Source organism: Hemiscyllium ocellatum, chromosome 6, assembly GCF_020745735.1.
Source record: "Hemiscyllium ocellatum isolate sHemOce1 chromosome 6, sHemOce1.pat.X.cur, whole genome shotgun sequence".
In the NCBI taxonomy this organism is placed as follows: Eukaryota; Metazoa; Chordata; class Chondrichthyes; order Orectolobiformes; family Hemiscylliidae; genus Hemiscyllium; species Hemiscyllium ocellatum.
In genome coordinates this window covers 88,156,329-88,174,254 of record NC_083406.1, presented here as the reverse complement: position 1 = coordinate 88,174,254, position 17,926 = coordinate 88,156,329, and the positions used below count along the sequence as shown (strand labels likewise).

General features: G+C 39.7%; 1 protein-coding gene across 1 annotated transcript in view; it reads left to right on the top strand.

Annotated features, from left to right (window-relative positions):
- flt1 (fms related receptor tyrosine kinase 1) overlaps window positions 1-17,926 on the top strand; it is a 202,745-nt gene that overhangs the window by 125,917 nt on the left and 58,902 nt on the right. The window contains exons 13-16 of the mRNA XM_060826118.1: window positions 5,895-6,206; window positions 11,766-11,912; window positions 13,082-13,213; window positions 15,914-16,020. Of these exons, the coding sequence (XP_060682101.1) occupies window positions 5,895-6,206; window positions 11,766-11,912; window positions 13,082-13,213; window positions 15,914-16,020 (698 nt within the window). The remainder of the gene's footprint in view (window positions 1-5,894; window positions 6,207-11,765; window positions 11,913-13,081; window positions 13,214-15,913; window positions 16,021-17,926) is intronic.

Here is a 17,926-nt window from a genome sequence, read left to right as displayed (position 1 = left end):
TTGGAAAAACAGGCTTCAAGAGAAGAACACTAATGAGATGTGGGGATTGTTCAAGGAGCAGCTACTGCGTGTCCTCGATAGGTATGTACCAGTCAGGCATGGTGTAAAGGGCCTTGTGAGGCAGCCGTGGTTTAGTAAGGAATTGGAGTCCCTTGTGAAAGGGAAGAAGGCGGCATATGTAAAGATGAGGCGTGAAGGTTCAGTAGGGGCGATTGAGAGTTATAAGGTAGCCAGGAAGGAGCTAAAGAGGGAGCTAAGAGAAGCGAGAAGGGGACATGAAAAGTCTTTAGCTGGTAGGATTAGGGAAAACCCAAAGGCTTTCTATAGGTATGTCAAGAATAAAAGGATGACTAGGGTAGGTATCGGTCCAGTCAAGGATAGTAGTGGGAAGTTGTGTGTGGAGGCGGAGGAGATTGGAGAGACATTAAATCAGTACTTTTCATCAGTATTCACTCAGGAACAGGACACTGTTGCTGATGTGAATATGGAATCACAAATAATTAGAATGGATGCCCTGGAAATATGCAGGGAAGAGGTTTTGGGAATATTGGAAAGGATGAATATAGATAAGTCTCCTGGGCCTGATGGCATTTACCCCAGGATCCTATGGGAAGCTAGGGAGGAGATAGCAGAGCCATTGGCCTGGATTTTTATGTCGTCATTGTCAACGGGAATAGTACCAGAGGACTGGAGGATAGCAAATGTGGTCCCATTGTTCAAGAAAGGGAGTAGGGATAGCCCTAGTAACTATAGGCCAGTGAGTCTGACTTCAGTGGTGGGCAAAGTCTTAGAGAGAATGGTAAGGGATAAGATTTATGAACATCTGGGTAGGAATAACGTGATCAGGGATAGCCAGCATGGTTTTGTGAAGGGCAGGTCGTGCCTCACAAACCTTATTGAGTTCTTTGAGAAGGTGACTAAGGAAGTGGACGAGGGTAAAGCAGTAGATGTTGTGTATATGGATTTTAGTAAGGTGTTCGATAAGGTTCCCCATGGTAGGCTAATGCTAAAACTTCGGAGGTATGGCATTGAGGATACATTAGAGGTTTGGATTAGGAATTGGCTGGCTGGAAGGAGACAGAGGGTAGTAGTTGATGGATTATGTTCATCTTGGAGCGCAGTTACTAGCGGTGTACCACAAGGATCTGTTTTGGGACCATTGCTTTTTGTTATCTTTATAAATGATCTAGAGGAAGGACTTGAAAGCTGGGTAAGCAAGTTTGCGGATGACACAAAAGTCGGTGGAGTTGTGGATAGTGAGGAAGGAAGTGGTAGGTTACAGCGGGATATAGATAAGTTGCAGAGCTGGGCGGAAATGTGGCAAATGGAATTCAATGTAGCTAAGTGTGAAGTCGTTCACTTTGGTAGGAATAACAGGATGATGGATTACTGGGCTAATGGTAGGCTACTTGGTAGTGTGGATGAGCAGAGGGATCTTGGTGTCCATGTACACAGATCTCTGAAAGTTGCCACCCAGGTAAATAGTGCTGTGAGGAAGGCATATGGTGTACTGGGCTTTATTGGCAGAGGAATTGAGTTCCGGAGTCCTGAGGTCATGTTGCAGTTGTATAAGACTCTGGTGAGGCCTCATCTGGAGTATTGTGTGCAGTTTTGGTCGCCATACTATAGGAAGGATGTGGAAGCTTTAGAACGAGTGCAGAGGAGGTTTACCAGGATGTTGCCTGGAATGGTAGGAAAATCTTATGAGGAAAGGCTGAGGCACTTGGGGCTGTTCTCATTGGAGAAGAGAAGGTTTAGGGGAGATCTGATAGAAGTGTATAAGATGATTAGGGGTTTAGATAGGGTAGATACTAAGAACCTTTTACCGCTAATGGAGTCAGGTGTTACTAGGGGACATAGCTTTAAATTAAGGGGTGGTAGGTATAGGACAGATGTTAGGGGTAGATTCTTCACACAGCGGGTTGTGAGTTCATGGAATGCCCTGCCCGTATCAGTGGTGAACTCTCCTTCTTTATGGTCATTTAAGCGGGCATTGGATAGGCATTTGGAAGTTATTGGGCTAGTATAGGTTAGGTAGGATTCGGTCGGCGCAACATCGAGGGCCGAAGGGCCTGTACTGCACTGTATCCTTCTATGTTCTATGTTCTATGTTCTATGTTAAATGGACTATTTTATCCCGGATGGTATTGAGTTTTGTGAATTTTATTGGAGCTGCATTCATCCAAGCAAGTTGGAATATTCCCAGAAACAGTTCTAACTTGTGCCTTTGAGATGGTGGACAATTTTAGGGAATCAGGAGGTGAATTACCGCCTGTAGAATTTCCTGCTTCCACCTGCTGTTTGAACCGCAATAGTTATGAACTGATCTGACTCAGTTTGTGGTCAATTATAAGAGGTTTGGTTATAATACCACTAACATCTTGACAGACGGTCTCATTTTGGAAATGGGAATTGCCTGTCACTTCTTTACTTGTCACTTTTCAGCACAATTCTGGGTAATGGACAGGTATTAGTCAAAAGGACACACATTGCTTCATTGTTTGAGGAATGGTCAACAGAACTGAACAGGAAACAATCATCAGCAAATCTCTCTGCTTTAGACCTTATAAGGAATCAGACTAGGAGTAGACCATAATGGAGGCAAGATCATTGATAAAACAGCTGAAAATTGTTGGGCCTAGGACACTGACAAAGAACTTGTGCAGTGATATTCTGGTGATGACATTGAAATGATTGGCTTTCAACAAGCACAGCGAATATCTTGTCTGCAGACATGGTTCCAACCACTGGAGAATTTTCCCCTGATTCCTAATTCCTTCAGTTTTGCATGGGTTCCTTGATCAAATTAATATCAAGGCAGTAAGAACCCGTCTCTTCTAAAATTCACTACTAATGTTTGGGTTTAGAACAGGCTGCAATGGTGTCTGGAGGCATGGCCCTGGCAGAACCTAAACTGAACATGAGCAAGGAAGTTGTTACAAACTCCTTCCATCACTTTGCTAGTGTTTAAGAGTAAACTGTTGGGATGGTAACTGGCTGGATGGGATTGGATTAAGTTTGACGTTCTTTATGTGGACAGGACAAACTTAAGCACATTTCCACTCTGTTGGTAAAATTCCAGTATTGTGACTGTACTGGAAGAGCTTGGCTAGCAGTGTTGCTAGTACAGGAACTCAAATCTTCAACATCAGAGTTGGGATGTTGTAGGTGTCCATAATATTGATGAATCTTTGCATAGTTTACTGATATCATTTGGAATATATCAAACCAACTGACTTCTACAATGGTGGTAACTGGGCAGGATGCTGAGGTGGATCATTCACCTGCCATTTTTTCTTTAAGATGTTTGCAAAACAATTTAGCGGTATTGTTTGCACAAATGTGCTGGATATATTCTGAGTGAGGACTAACTTTCACTTGGCTATGACTGTGAACACTCAGGTAGGATGTTCTGCTTCTGGTTCAGGCTGGGATTGCGTTGCAGGAAATAACACATGGGAGGTTTCCATCCACTAAAATTTACGGGTGGAAAATCACGAACTCAGCTTGTGCAATTTCCCAAAATGTTTTCCCAGTGTGTACCAAGAGTGAGGAAGTGGAAGTTCCCCCACCCAATCCACTCTGTAGGTTCCAAAAGAATGTTCATTTCTTTGGGATGCCAAGATCTCTTGATCCCTAAGAAACCATACCTCAAAGGAATCCAGCACTTTTAGAAAAGGACAAGAAAAATAAGAATTTTTTTGTGTCACCTTTGTGCATTGGCTTTAACCTTAAGATCAGGTATGGACCCAAATTTACAGGATGGATGAAATAGTGTGACATGTAGGACAGATTTCAAATTCAGTCACTTGGTCTTCAATGTTTGTAGTACTGTTGATCTTATGTTTTCATACAGAACAAGTTCTCAGCTTCCAGTTCATAGCCCTCCTTCTCTGCTGGCACTCAGCATGGCTGTGGGTGTGTTAGTAATTATTATGGGTGAGACAGGAACAGGACTGCCTTATCTCAGAGATTTTCCAGTGTCACTAAATGCATTTTGTTTTGAGATTCTTGATGGTGCTTGGCAAAGATAAACAATATCTTCCATCAGGAAACCTGTGAGCTATTTCCAGAGGAAGTTTCAAATCACTTAAGTAAATAAATTCCCTTTAAATTATTTCAAAGTGTGTTGGTTAGTTTGCAGGAAGATTGTCAAAAGCAATAGGGCTGTTGTTTTTTCCTTCAGTGAAGCCTGTTTCATAGCTAACTTAAAATCTGTGAATGGTCCAAACATACCAGCTTCTTTCTAAATGTTGAACAAATTGATTCATACTATTCTTGGGTATAAGTCATGGGTTAAAATTCCAAAGAGTTGAGTTGCACTTCTGAATCCCTCAAAAGTATTTAAATTCTGTTTTTTAGCTTATGTTTAAAACAGGCCATTAATTTCAGCTTGTAGGTTACTTTGTCTACATCAACATCATGATTTTCATTTAATTATGCTTTGTTTTCAGGATTGTTTAAAGCCCCTTTTTTGTCACAATGGTCATAAAGTTGCTTTTTATTGATTCTCTTTTACATTTTTAATTGCATGAGGAGTGGGTTAAATCAAAGTAAGTTGAATCACATAGACATGTAAAACATAATTAACTCAATACAGATTTTTCACATCTCATTATGATGAATAAATTAACCTAAAAAAAATGCTATTAATGAACGATAAACAATGGAAAAGAATATTGGAGTTACACCTAAGAGGCAATATTGAAAATGAAGCAACTGTACAATTGTACCCTGATTCCTGTTAGTTTTTGTATGATATTTGCAATATTTTCCATTTATATTTGCATGTACAGTCCATTCTAAATGAATGTGCACCTAATCTAAGCATATTTCTGTTCCATGCTGAAAACTCCAGCCCACCACCAGTTTTGTACAAACTTCCTGATCCAAGTCCATAAATTGCAAAATTCTGATTCTGGCATAAAATTATATAGTTTTATGTGCTTCACTTTATCATGTAAACACAGGTCAAACACTACCAAATTCCATCCACAGCAAGTTGCGAGCTTCAGACATTGAATCACTTCTGTATCAGTTTGTTTATTTTTGTTGTGAGTTTTCTGTTGTGTTTATGCTGAATTGCTGAATGAACAATTAAATGGCAGCAGTGGTGCAAAGGCTAGCCACTTGCCTATTTTTATCTGTAGGTTACAGGACTTCTTATCTGAGCACAATCCTGATCCAAGCACAACATTTCTTGGCAAACTAGTCAAAACTTTATCAAGATACAACAGTATTATTGTATTATTCTTCTGTGTATTTAGAACTTGTCTCCTCTGCACACAAGCGTGCACCACACAAAGTATAATTATAGCATCTTCCAATGTGACTACATTTTTCATGAGTCATTATTAAGGACTACTATCACAGATACTGTATTAAAAACAGTTAGATTCCTTTTGAACAAAATATCGGGTCCATCATGATCTCTCCTTGCAATGATCTTATCTCTGGTTCTTGCTGATGTACAGGTATTTTTTGTAGGAAGCTCTGTTGAATCTGTTAAAGTGCCTTTCAAATTTAGAAGCTATTACAGCCAAGTCTATTTCTTGTCCTCAATTGACATTCACATGTGTCTTTTGTAATAGGAATCTTTGGAAATACTTTTTGGTGGGAATGTGGGGAACAACTCAATGGGGAAGACCTTGGCTGACTATTGTCTAAGAAGTCCTAGGCACTGTAGCTAACTACTGCAATCATTGAAATTAGCTAACTTAGATTAAGTTTGAGGATTAATATTAATAATACTCCAGGGCTTAGAGACTGGACTACCAGGTGAATTGACCAACTCGACCATTATAGCAGCTTTATTGTGATTTTAATTGTACTCCATAATGCTGATATTGAAAATGCCTATTTTATTGACCATGTGTTTTTGTTTGGCCTATTAGATATACCAAATGAATTTGGATTTGAGATTGGAGTGGAACATGATGCAATGCCTACTGAAGGTGATGACCTGATTCTATTCTGCCGAGCCAATAAGTTTTTATACTCTAACATTACCTGCCGTCTTCTGAGCAGGGACAATCATACAGTGCATCACCTCAGCATGAATGCGATAAACACCAAAGAATATTCAATAGCTTTGAACTTTACAATCAAAAGTGTGTCTCTGGATCAATCTGGAACTTATGAATGCACAGCCGAAAACATTATCACACAGGAAGAAACAATTCAGAGGCAGAGGATTTATATTAGAGGTAAGTATAAGATCATGTATGCAGTTCTTTTGGTGTGAATAGGATATAAACAATGCCAGTAGCTAAATAAAAAGGTATTATGACTGAATATCTGTTGAAAAGGTTGTATGTTTGTCACTAAAAACTACTCTTAAAATATACAACTTTACACTGGATTACTTTGGCATTGTACTTATTATGATGTTTATCAGTTATATACTGTTAAATTCACTGTCACCAAAACTCAGGGGATAATTGGTTGAACAATACTACTGTTGTTAATTCACTTAAACTTAGTTCTCCACAGAGATAGTTTGCAAAATACAAATAGAAATAGGAGGCTATATGAAAGATGATTCCTGAGGTTCATGGCATGCAATCCTGTACACCTGTAACTACCTCAGTGTGAAGTATCTATTTGTTAAAGGTGTCGAAACCTATGATGAAACAACAGTCATGTTTTAAAACTAAAATGCTGCGAATGCTGGTAATTTTGAACTAAAGATTGAAAATGCTAGAAAACCCAAGCAGTCTGGTAGTAACAGTAGGGAGAAACAGTTTGTTTCAAGTTCAACATGACTCTTCTTCAATCACCAAGTTACAAAAATTAGTCTTTCATTTATTCATTCATGGGATGTGGAGATCACTGGCTGGACTAACATTTATTGCCTATCCACAACTGTCCTTGAGAAGGTGGTGGTAAGCTGCCTCTTGAACTACTGCAGTCCATTTTGTAAAGGTAGACCAACAATGCTGTTAGGAAGGGATTTCCAGGATGTTGACCCAACAACACTGAAGGAAGAGTGATATAGTTTCAAGTCAGGAAGATGTGTGTCTCAGAGGACAACATGCAGAAGGTGCTATTGTCATGCATCTGCTGCCCTTGGTCCTTCTAAGTTTTAGAAGTCACAAATTTGGAAGGTTGGAGAAGCCTTGGTGAGTTACTGTAGTGCCTTGTGGATGATACACATTGCTGTCAATGTGCACTGGTAGTGGAGATTCTCATTGTTTGAAGATATGGTACCAAGTGAGGGACTGCTTTATCCTAGATGGAGTTGAGCTCCTTGAGTGTTGTTGGAACTGCACTCACCCAGGCAAGATAGTGGACAGGCTTTGAGAGGCAATTGGTGAGTTAGTCATGGTTTGTCTTAATTTCAAAAATATACTTAGATATAAATATTATCTGTAAGTATATGCAAAAGGTTCTAATCAGTTCTTTGTAGAGAATAAGCTAACACTACATTGCAATTTGACATTTCTCAAGCTTCCAGAAGGAGATGCATGATAATCTCTTCACCAACACAGTGTACGGTAGCGTACAGCAAATGTGTGTGCACGAAGGATCTGTCAAACAGTATCTCCTTACTACCAGCCAAGCTATGTCTTCTGCTTGTTGAAAAGTCCTGATGTTGAGAGATTCTACCAAATGGCTTTGACAGCCTGCTCAGGGAACTCCTGACTGGATCAGCCCTCTTCTTTTTTCCGTAGAGTCATACAGCACAGAAACAGACTCCTTCTGTCCAACTCATCCATACTGACCAGACAACCCAATCTCACCTAGTCCCATTCACCAGCATATGGCCCAAATGCTTCTAAATCCTTCCTATTCATTTACCCATCCAAGTGCCTTTTAAATGTAATGATTGTACCCACCTCCACTGCTTCTATATAATATCTTGAGAATAATATTTCCTGATGGATTTGTGGTCAAAGCTGTTAGTCATTGTTCATGGTAGCCCCCAGGATATTGACAATGGATGATTCAGACATGATAATGCCATTGATTGTCAGAAGGCAATGGTTAGATCTTTCATTTTCGAAATGGTTATTGCCTGTTATTTGTGTTGAGTGAATCTTGATTACCATTGGTCAGCCCAAAACCTTGATTTGATCATGTACTTGGACATAGACTGTTTCAGTATCTGGTGAACGGTGCTGAACATTGTGCAGCAGTCAATGAAAATCCCCAGTTCTGTCTTAATGATGGAGGGAAGATCATTGATGGAGCAGATGAAGATGGAGATGATTGGCTTTACCCTGAGGAACTCTTGCAGAGATGACCTGAGCTGAGATGACTGACTTCCAAGAACCATACTCATGTTTCTTTATGCCAGGCATGACAATGAGTAGAGAACTTTCCTTGACTCCAACTGACTCCAGTTTTGCTAGGGATCTTTGATGACATGTTCAGTGCTGCCTTCAAGTGGAGTTCAACCTGGAGGAGCATTGACTCATCAGCTGAGGAAGGATGGTAAATGGTAATCTGCAGGAAGTGTTCTTGCCCATGTTGAATCTGATGCCATGAGACTTCATGGTGTCTGGAATCAATGTTAAGGACTCCCAGGGCAATTCCATCCTGACTTAGTCATACAGCACGGAAACAGACCCTTTGGTCTAACCAGTCCATGCTCAACACAATCTCAAACTAAAGTAGTCTCACCTGTCTGCTCCTATTCCATATCCCTCCAAATCTTTCCTATTCGTGTATCTATCCAAATGTCTTTTAAACATTGTAATTGAACCCATAACTATCACTTCCGCAGGAAGTTCATTCCACACACGAACCACCCTTTATGTAAAAGATTTATCTCTTATCTCTTTTTTAAATCTCTCTGCTCTCGTCTTAAAAATGTGCCCCTATGTCTTGCAATTTCCCATCCACGGGAAAATAAACAACCATTAATTCTAACTCTACCTCTCATTATTGTATAAATGTATCAGATTGCCTCTCAGCCTATCCAGCCTTTCTTTATAACTCAAACCTTCCATACCTGGCACCATCCTGGTAAATCTTTTGTGAACCCACTCCAGCTTAATAATATCCTTCCTATAACTGGGCAACCAGAACTGGACACAGTAGTCCAGAACAGGCCTCATCCAGATCCTATAGAACCTCAATATGACCTCCCAACTGCTATATTCAAAGGAGTAATGAGGGCAAGCGTGCCAAATACCTTTTTAACCACCCTGTCTGTGTGTGACGCAAATTTGAAAGAATTATGTACCTGCACCTCGATGTCCCTCTGTCCTATCACTTTCTGTTGGATCTGTCCTGTTGGTGGGACAGGACAATTCCAGGGAATGTTATGATGTTGTTTGGGACATTGTGAATAAGACTATGTCAGGCTGTTCCTTGACTAGTCTGTGCAATAGCTCTCCAGTGTTGAGCACAAGCTCCCAGATGTTGATAAGGAAGACTTTGCAGGGTATGAATTTGCAGTTGTTGTTTCTGGTATATAGGTTGAATCCCAGGTGATCTATCATTTCTTTTTGTAACTTTTTTGTGACTTTTAGCAGTTTGGTACAACTGATTGACTTGTTAGGCCATTTCAAATGCAGATAAGAGTTAATCTCATTGCTATGTATCTGGAGTTCCCTATCAGCCAGGCCAGTTAAGGAAGGGCAGATTTCCTTGCTTAAAGGAAGTTCATGAATCAGATGGGTTTCATCATTAGTCTTTTAATTCCATATTCTTTATTGCATTCAGACTCCACCATGTGCTTTGGTGAGATTTGAAACTAGGTCCTGGATGTTTGGTTTACTAATCCAGATTCTGATTTTGCATAAGTCAAAAGGGAAACATTTTCTGCTTAAAACTGGTACTTAACTTCAAATACATCATCACAGAATGGTAAAAAAGCATACCTTATGAATAAGACAACAGTTATCTTTAAGAATCCGTCATACTATAACATAACTTTGGTAAACTGTTTATGAAGTGCTGCCCAGAAATTCCAAGAACCAAGAAGGAACTATGGTGAACATGTGCAGTATATGCTTCAGAAATCTCCTTGTAAATGAAAAATTATTTTTATCGATATGTTCATAAGATGATATATCAAATGTATACATAATTTATTAATTAAGTGGTATATATTATCAGAAAAAGCCTTTTTTCTCTTTCTAATGATTATCTAAATATTGAGTCACTGGTACTGGCAGTGTGGTGGAGATGAAATCTAGTGAGGATTGATAGCATTACTTCAACCTTTGTTAACTTGGCTCCTTTTCTGAACAGAACTCCTCCAATCCAGAAGCTGCTGATGAAAGCTGACTAAAAACAGCAAAAAGGACATGTGACAGGGATTATTGTCATTTTATTTTAAACTGATTTTTAAAGAGTGTGGGTAAAGATACAGTAGTTGTTCTTTCAGATGTGTTTATTACAACACAGACTGCCCTTGTCACACTGCAAGACTCCACAAATTGTCTGTTTTTGTTTCCTCCTGTGTGCTTGTGAATCTTTATTATTTTGCTAACAAATGTACACATTGTATCCGCTGTGAGGATTGCTGCTCAGAAAGGGCTGAAGCATTATATTTTAGACCATGTTTGTTTTATTAATGAAACAATAGCAGCAGTCTTCAGTGGTGAGGGTTTGTACAGTTGTCTCAAAAATGTGTGGTACTGCATTATGCCAGCTGGCTTTGTGACAAGCTGATTAATATGTTATTCCATTTTGCATCAGTTTAAAAAAAAGCAAGATTAATTGGCAGATTGGCAATTAGTTGCTCTGGCTTTATTTCTACGTGAATGTTATTACATGCTGGAAATCACGTCCCTCTTATCATCTTTTTGTTAAATGTATCTGGACTCTAGTGCTTAAAACGTGGTAGATAAAAACAAACTTTATAGTTCTGAACATTGTTGTGAATGAAAGCCTTCAGTAGCACGTAGTAAGGCATGTCCCATAAAAACATAGCTACTCATTTGAGAGAAGTGGAACTGGACTGACGAAATCCAAACAGTTTCTCGTGCTTGTGAACTTCTGAGCGGACTTCCTCCTTTAAAAAGTGGCACAATGCCCTGAAACTGAACTTATCTTTCACATGGGAATAGCTTTTGTGGAGGGTAGAAAGTAAACAATAGAATTTCCCCCCTTGATACCAGGTTCACAGGGAATATATTCTTGAAGGGGAAAACTGTAGGCAGCAATTGTGAAAGTTTCTGTGCAAAAAATTGGCACGTTTTTAATTATGTTCCAGGCATGTCAGGTTTACTTAAACCAAGCAAATGTACAAGCCTCATACTTACAAGTCACGTATTGATTCCCTTGCCCCTCTCTCTGCATAATTTTACAGATGGCATTAACTTTTTGGTATTATGCTTAAGTGGATGCATAGTCCTTTCACTGTCACTACACTCATCACCTTCTTTCAGCTTCAGAAAATGTCTATTTTCAAACTGGTCACTCTCTTTGTTTTGTTCTGTTTTTGTCCAGGGAATAATACAAAATAGAACATTAACTGTTTTTAAATTGAGCATATCTGTACTGAAATACACACATCTTTTGATCCATAAATTTTTAAACCTCTTCTTCAATTTAAATATTGCCTTTTAAAGATTTATTTACATTTACCTAATTGAAGGACTTGCATTATATTCAGATTTTAACTTGGACACTGAAAATCTAGCATTCTAGGTGATATAATTTGCCATATCTAATCTGAAAGGCAAGGCGCAATAACCTTCTATCAGAGGTATCATGTAAAATATTTGGCATTCTTCAAAGAAAATATATTTTGTAGTGTTATCCAATACTACCTTTTTAACTTAAGGCTATGAATTCTTCAATTTCAGCTCAGGAAGTCCCATATCTGTTGCGCAACCTAAGTAACCAAGAGGTGAATGTCAGTAGTTCAATTACTTTGGAGTGCCACGTAGAGGGAAGACCAATGCCACAAATTATATGGTACAAAAACAACCGGAGGTTACTTGTGGAATCAGGTGTGGTTTCTACAAAGGTTACAACTTTATAATATGAATCTGGGAATTAGTATTGTCGAGACCAGCGTGTGAATGCTCAATATATTTATAATACTCTTTTGATGCCTTAACCAGTCAAAACTAATATAGCCTTTCAAGTATATTGCTAAATTTTCCAGCAATTATTTTCACAAAGTTGAGCAATATTATTAAAGTGATGAGTTTAGCTTTTGTGACTGTCATTTAAAAATTGAATATATAGAATACTGGCACTTTAGGGCAATGCTGGAAACTCAACTGCTTCAGAATTATGAAGCTATGTTAAAGATGGTTTTCACAATAATTATTTTGCTTCTTGTCTTTTTCATACTATGTGTATTATTGCTTAATGTTTAGGATTAAATATAATTTTTTTTCTAAGGTGAAATTCAGATTGGGGAAATGATACAATGTATGAGTAGCTCAAAATGCAGCACCATTTAGGAAATGCATTGATGGCTACTGTTCCCATGCTGCATGTTCATGGTATTGTCTATGAGTTAGCGTTTGATACTTTTCCCACAAGCTGGAGGAAATTGATCACTGAGTCACACCAGCGTACCTCCAACCCCTGCTGTACAACTGAAGTGATATGCCACTTAAGCCCCATTCTCACATGTAAAAGTAATGGGAATAGGAAAGAGCAATGAATTGGAAAAAAAATTACAGTAGGCATTTTCAAAAGATACAGAAACCTGAGTTTTTTGCGTAACATGATGTGTTCTGGTTGAGCTGATAAAATAGCATGGTAATTTCTGAAATTCACCCACTAGCATGATTAACTTTTTCTTGTTTTTGTTTCTACTGACATCTTTTATGTCTATAAAAAGCGAACAGCCAAAAATTTGATTGACTTTGAACTTAATTAATGCACCAACATACGGGCAAAACAACCCAAATCCGATACTATCTTTAACTCCTGAATGATTCGGACAATATCATTAAGAATAGACTAAATAGGAAGTTGTCTTTTTTTTCCCATAAAGACAGTGTTTTTATAGCAGTGTATCTGTATCATGCAGGATGTCATAGTATTAGATTGCTGTCTGGCTGTTCAGCGTATATCGAAGTAAATGGAACCTAACTATAAACAAGATAAGGCTGTGTGAAATACTTGAGTCTAATTTCTGTCACATATACTTCATACAAAGGTATTACCCTGGGACCAGGAAGCAAAACCTTAATTATTGAAAGAGTCAAAGAAGAGGATGAAGGTTTATATCAGTGCCATGCCACAAACAGGAAAGGGTTTGTGGAGACTTCTGCTTACATCACTGTTCGAGGTAACGTGCAGAAGATATGAGACATGTTAACTTCAATTTTAAATGTGTTTTAATGAAACTACAAGTTATAACCCTTGTATCTAAATTTTATATCGTTTAGAAGAAACAATTTAGGAAGAATGCCACTTCAATATCCATCTCAGTAGCTTCACCTTATTTACTGGAGCTTCTGTACTGTGACTGATTTTTCATTGTTGATACTTTAACAACTATTTCTTTCAGATATTGAAGTATTGGTAGCATGTTCTTATACTGGCAGCATTTTGGAGAGGAGGTAGAAAACAGAGAGTGAGGATAATTGGTATTCTCGCAGAGCATTCTAGTGAACATCTCCGGGACACCCGCATCAATCAACCTCGTCGCCTCGTGGCCGAACATTTCAATTCTCCCTCCCACTCTGCCAAGGATATACAGGTCCTGGGCCTCCTCTACTGCCACTCCCTCACCACCCGATGCCTCGAGGAAAAATGCCTCATCTTCCGCCTCGGAACACTTCAACTCCAGGGCATCAATGTGGACTTCACCAGTTTCCTCATTTCCCCTCCCCCCACCTTACCCCAGTTCCAACCTGCCAGCTCAGCACCATCCTCATGAGCTGTCCTACCTGCCAATCTTCCTTCCCACCTATCCGCTCCACCCTCCTCTTTGACCTATCACCTCCATCCCCACTTTTATCCACCTATTGCACTCTTAGCTATCTTCTCCCCAGCCCCATCCCCTCCCATTTACCTGTCCACCCCAGAGGCTCCCTGCTTCATTTCTGATAAAGGGCTTTTGCTCAAAACGTTGTTTTTCCTGCTCCTCAGATGCTGCCTGACCTGTTGTGCTTTTCCAGCACCACTCTAATCTTGACTCTGATCTCCAGCATCTGCAGTCCTCACTTTTGCCTAATTGGTATTCTTGTCAATTGTCATTGATGTGATCTAGTGGTGTCTGTGAGGAATCTGTACAGGAGCCTTTAGGTTTCACTTTATCAATAACTTATATTGAATAAACAGAAGAAAGTGCATTTTCCACTTCACTGAAAGTACTGAGCTGAGGTTTGTAGGTGGAAGCTAAAAGTTACGAAAGGAATTTGATGGCGGATGGAACGCAATGCAGAGAAGAACAATGTCATCACTATGAAGATAGATTTAGCAGTCGAAGCACTAATGGGCAAGCAGAAAAACACAATTAAAATATTAGCCTTCATCTTCTCAAGAACCCTGATAGACTTTCATCAAAACAAGGAATGAATACAGAGTAGAAAGCCTCCATTTAGCCCACCTCCAAGTTGGCTTATCAATGCAAGAGTCACTCAACAAGTTTCATTCCTCTGTCATTTCCCTCTCACTTCATTGTTTTTCTCTCTGTTCAGATGGTTATCATTTGCCCTTTCGAAACAATTGAATCTCCCGCCACCATCACCTTAGGCAGTACATTCCGGATCCTAACCACTCACTGTATAAAAAGGATTTCCCTTGTGTTATCAGTTTTTTTCTTATTGCTGCAAATCATTGCCCTTTTAAAGAGAGGACAGACAGCAATGTTGTTGGAGCAGAAAGTGACCCTGTGCAGTGAAGTTGAAATTCTCACTGACTTCAGTAACTACCCACCCTGGTGGTTGGAGGACCATAAGGCAACTTTACAACAGAGTTCTGAGTGACAGACTGCAATGTCTGGATTTTTACACTAAGTTCAATGTCTCATCTCCTGAAGATGTAGTCTCCTTTAGAAGAGTAATGACAGTGATTGTTGACTGTTCACTGCCAAATTCCCTTATCGCCAGCTCCCAACCATCCTGAAAGTTAGGATGCTCGCTGGGTTCCAGGCCAGAGTGAGTAATGGCAGAGTGGGTTAGTAGCGAGGGTAATGAGTGATTTGTAGTCAGACCCCTCTGCCCTTCTCAATGCTGGGTCCCTAATTCAGGCACTGAAACATTTAAGTAAAGCACCCTCCCTGATGCCAGCAAGTAACCCTTCCTCGTCATGGTCCTGCATGGCAAATTCCACCTCCCTCGCCATCTGGCACTGGATTAATACCAGTGGTGACAAGATGAGAGCTTCATTTGGGAATTATTTGCCTATTTAAGGAGGTCAATTAACTGCAGCTTTGATTTCCTCTTCCTGCCCTAGACTTAAATTGAGTGGAGGCAAAAAAGGTGGGGTCCTCATCATCTTCATTCCTCATGACTCAGAGTTCCCCACCACCAGACCCACCATGACCAAGGACTCAAGATTATGCCTCGCAAGTTTACTGCTGGATAATTGAACTTGTAAAGTCAAAATTCCAGCGTATATTTTATCAAAAATAAACCATAGAAAACTTAGAGTAAAGGGAAAACCTTTTAGAATGGAGATAAGGAGAAACTTCTTCAGCCAGAGAGTGGTGAATCTATGGAATTCATTACTACAGAAGGCTGTGGAGGCCAGGTCATTGAATACGTTTAAGACTGAGGTAGATAGGTTCTTGGGTATCAAGGTGATTAAGGGTTATGGGGTGAAAGTGAGAGAATGGGTTGAGAAACTTATCAGCCAGGATTGAATGATGGAGCAGGCTCAAACAGCTTAATGGCCTGATTTCTGCTCCTTTGTCTAAGGGTCTTATGGAAAATAAAATTATAGAACTTATATTTTCTAACATAATCAGAAATGCAAAACTCCAGAAGCTTTCAAAGGTTTTAGAGGAAAGAGGTTCCCAGTGTTTACTGTATATTTCCAGGACCGACAGAGAATTCGAACCTGGAGCTGATCACACTGACATGTACCTGTGTAGCTGCTGCACTCTTCTGGCTGCTTCTAACTCTCTTCATTCGTAAACTCAAAAAGGTAAGTCCCAATCACTGTTCTCATGGAGAATCATAAAATCTGAAACCTTAATGTTTGCTCCTTCTTCCACAGCCATCCAGCTGGCTGTTTCCAGCACATTCAGTTTTTGTTTCAAGACCTTGCTTGTTAGAAGCAAACCATAGGGTACAGTGTAAGGGCCAGTTTGTGGAAGAAAATGACCAGCCAGGTGATGGTACATTTTTACTCAAGTCCTTTATTACTCACAATGTAAAGAGGTTCAACTGGGGGTAGGGTCAGCGATCCTCTTAGGCCAGACAGTCTGCCTTTTGGTAAATACAATTATATTTTTATTCTCAAATCCACATCAATCTTATATCGGTTTCTTCTCATTGACCAATTACATATTGATTTTCAATCCTTTGCAAAACAATAGACCAGTCAGAATCCACTTTGGGTGTGTGGTACTTGGCATTAGATCATGTACTTTAAACATCTATACCACAGGTTGAATGTGGTTTATAGCTTCCTCTTGTCTCATTTGACCGGCACAAGTTGCGGTTGGGGCAAGTTTCAGTAACCTAACGTAGATTGCGTACGTGCTTGGTGACATGTTTCTTTGCTTAAGTGGAGCCAGGTCTGATTAACACTACCTTGTCTATGTATTTAGCTGCACATTTACTGTCCTTGTTCTCAAATAGCTTAGGTGACCTATTTTTATGTTTTGGCAGTCTTTTTGAATCCTACCACAAGTTTATATCTTAAAAGTACTTCAAGTGTGTTGGAGATTTCTGGTCTTTGAAATCAGCCAAACTGTGAGGCAGTGTAACAATTTTAATTGTACCATTTACTCCTCCTTGATTTGGGGGTTCCGCAATGTTATGAGAAAGCCATGTGCAGGCAACGAAGCAACATGACTAAGTTGGGTGGTGGATGACACGAGGGAAAACCACAGTACCATGGTGCTAGAGGCTATTCTAGGAAAAGAGTAAAAGGCTGGTCGGCAGATTAGTAAGGTAATAATGGGTGACTCAATAGCTCAGGGCATTAAAAACGTCTAGTTTACAGCCAAAATCATGAGTCACATATGGTCTGTTACCTCCCAGTTCCAAAAGTTCAGGACATAATGAAATTGTTGGGTAAACTTCCGAAAAGCGAGTTGTGGCTCATGTGAGAACCAACAATATGAATTGCAAGATCAGTCTCAGAAATTATTGAGTGACTTGCAGTCTCGAGGTGATACCAGAGTGATCTCCCAACCTAGTGAGCCCTGAGGTGAAGTCAAACGCAGTCTGGTACAAGACACAGTGCGGACTGGAGGTTAGGTGTCAACATGGACTCAGTCGGAAGACCATTTCTCCATACTTCTTTTCCCCATTTTATAATTTATTCCTAAATCTGCAATGCTGGACTCCTTGTACTTCCTTTTCCAAGAACTGCAACTGGAAAAGCTGTACTGAGTGACTTTGTACCTGAAATGGCACCATAAGTAGCAACTTGCACACTTTTAATTGTGCTCATTTGAGTACATGTGACAATGAAACCTAATTCAACTCAGCAAATTCAACAAACAGGATGTCCGGGGTAGTAGTACTCTCAGAAATACTACCTGTGCAACGAACGTCACCATTTGGACATGGCAGATCAGGGTGGTAAATGTGAGGCTTGGGTAATAGTGTAAAAGCGAGGCTTTTGATTTTTGAGACATTGAGATCACATTTGAGAAAGGAGAAAGCTGTTCAGAAGAAATGGTTTCACCTGACCGGAAAAGGAACTAACCTTCTGGCTGAAAGTAAATAGTGTATTGGGGGTGGATTTAGATTTGGAAGGCAAGGGTGGTAGGTTGACCAATGGACCTAGTTCTGGAAGTACCAAAGAGGGCAAAAGAAAGAAGATTGTAGTACGGAGTGTACTGCAAGCTCCTCCAGACCGATCCAGAATTTCACCT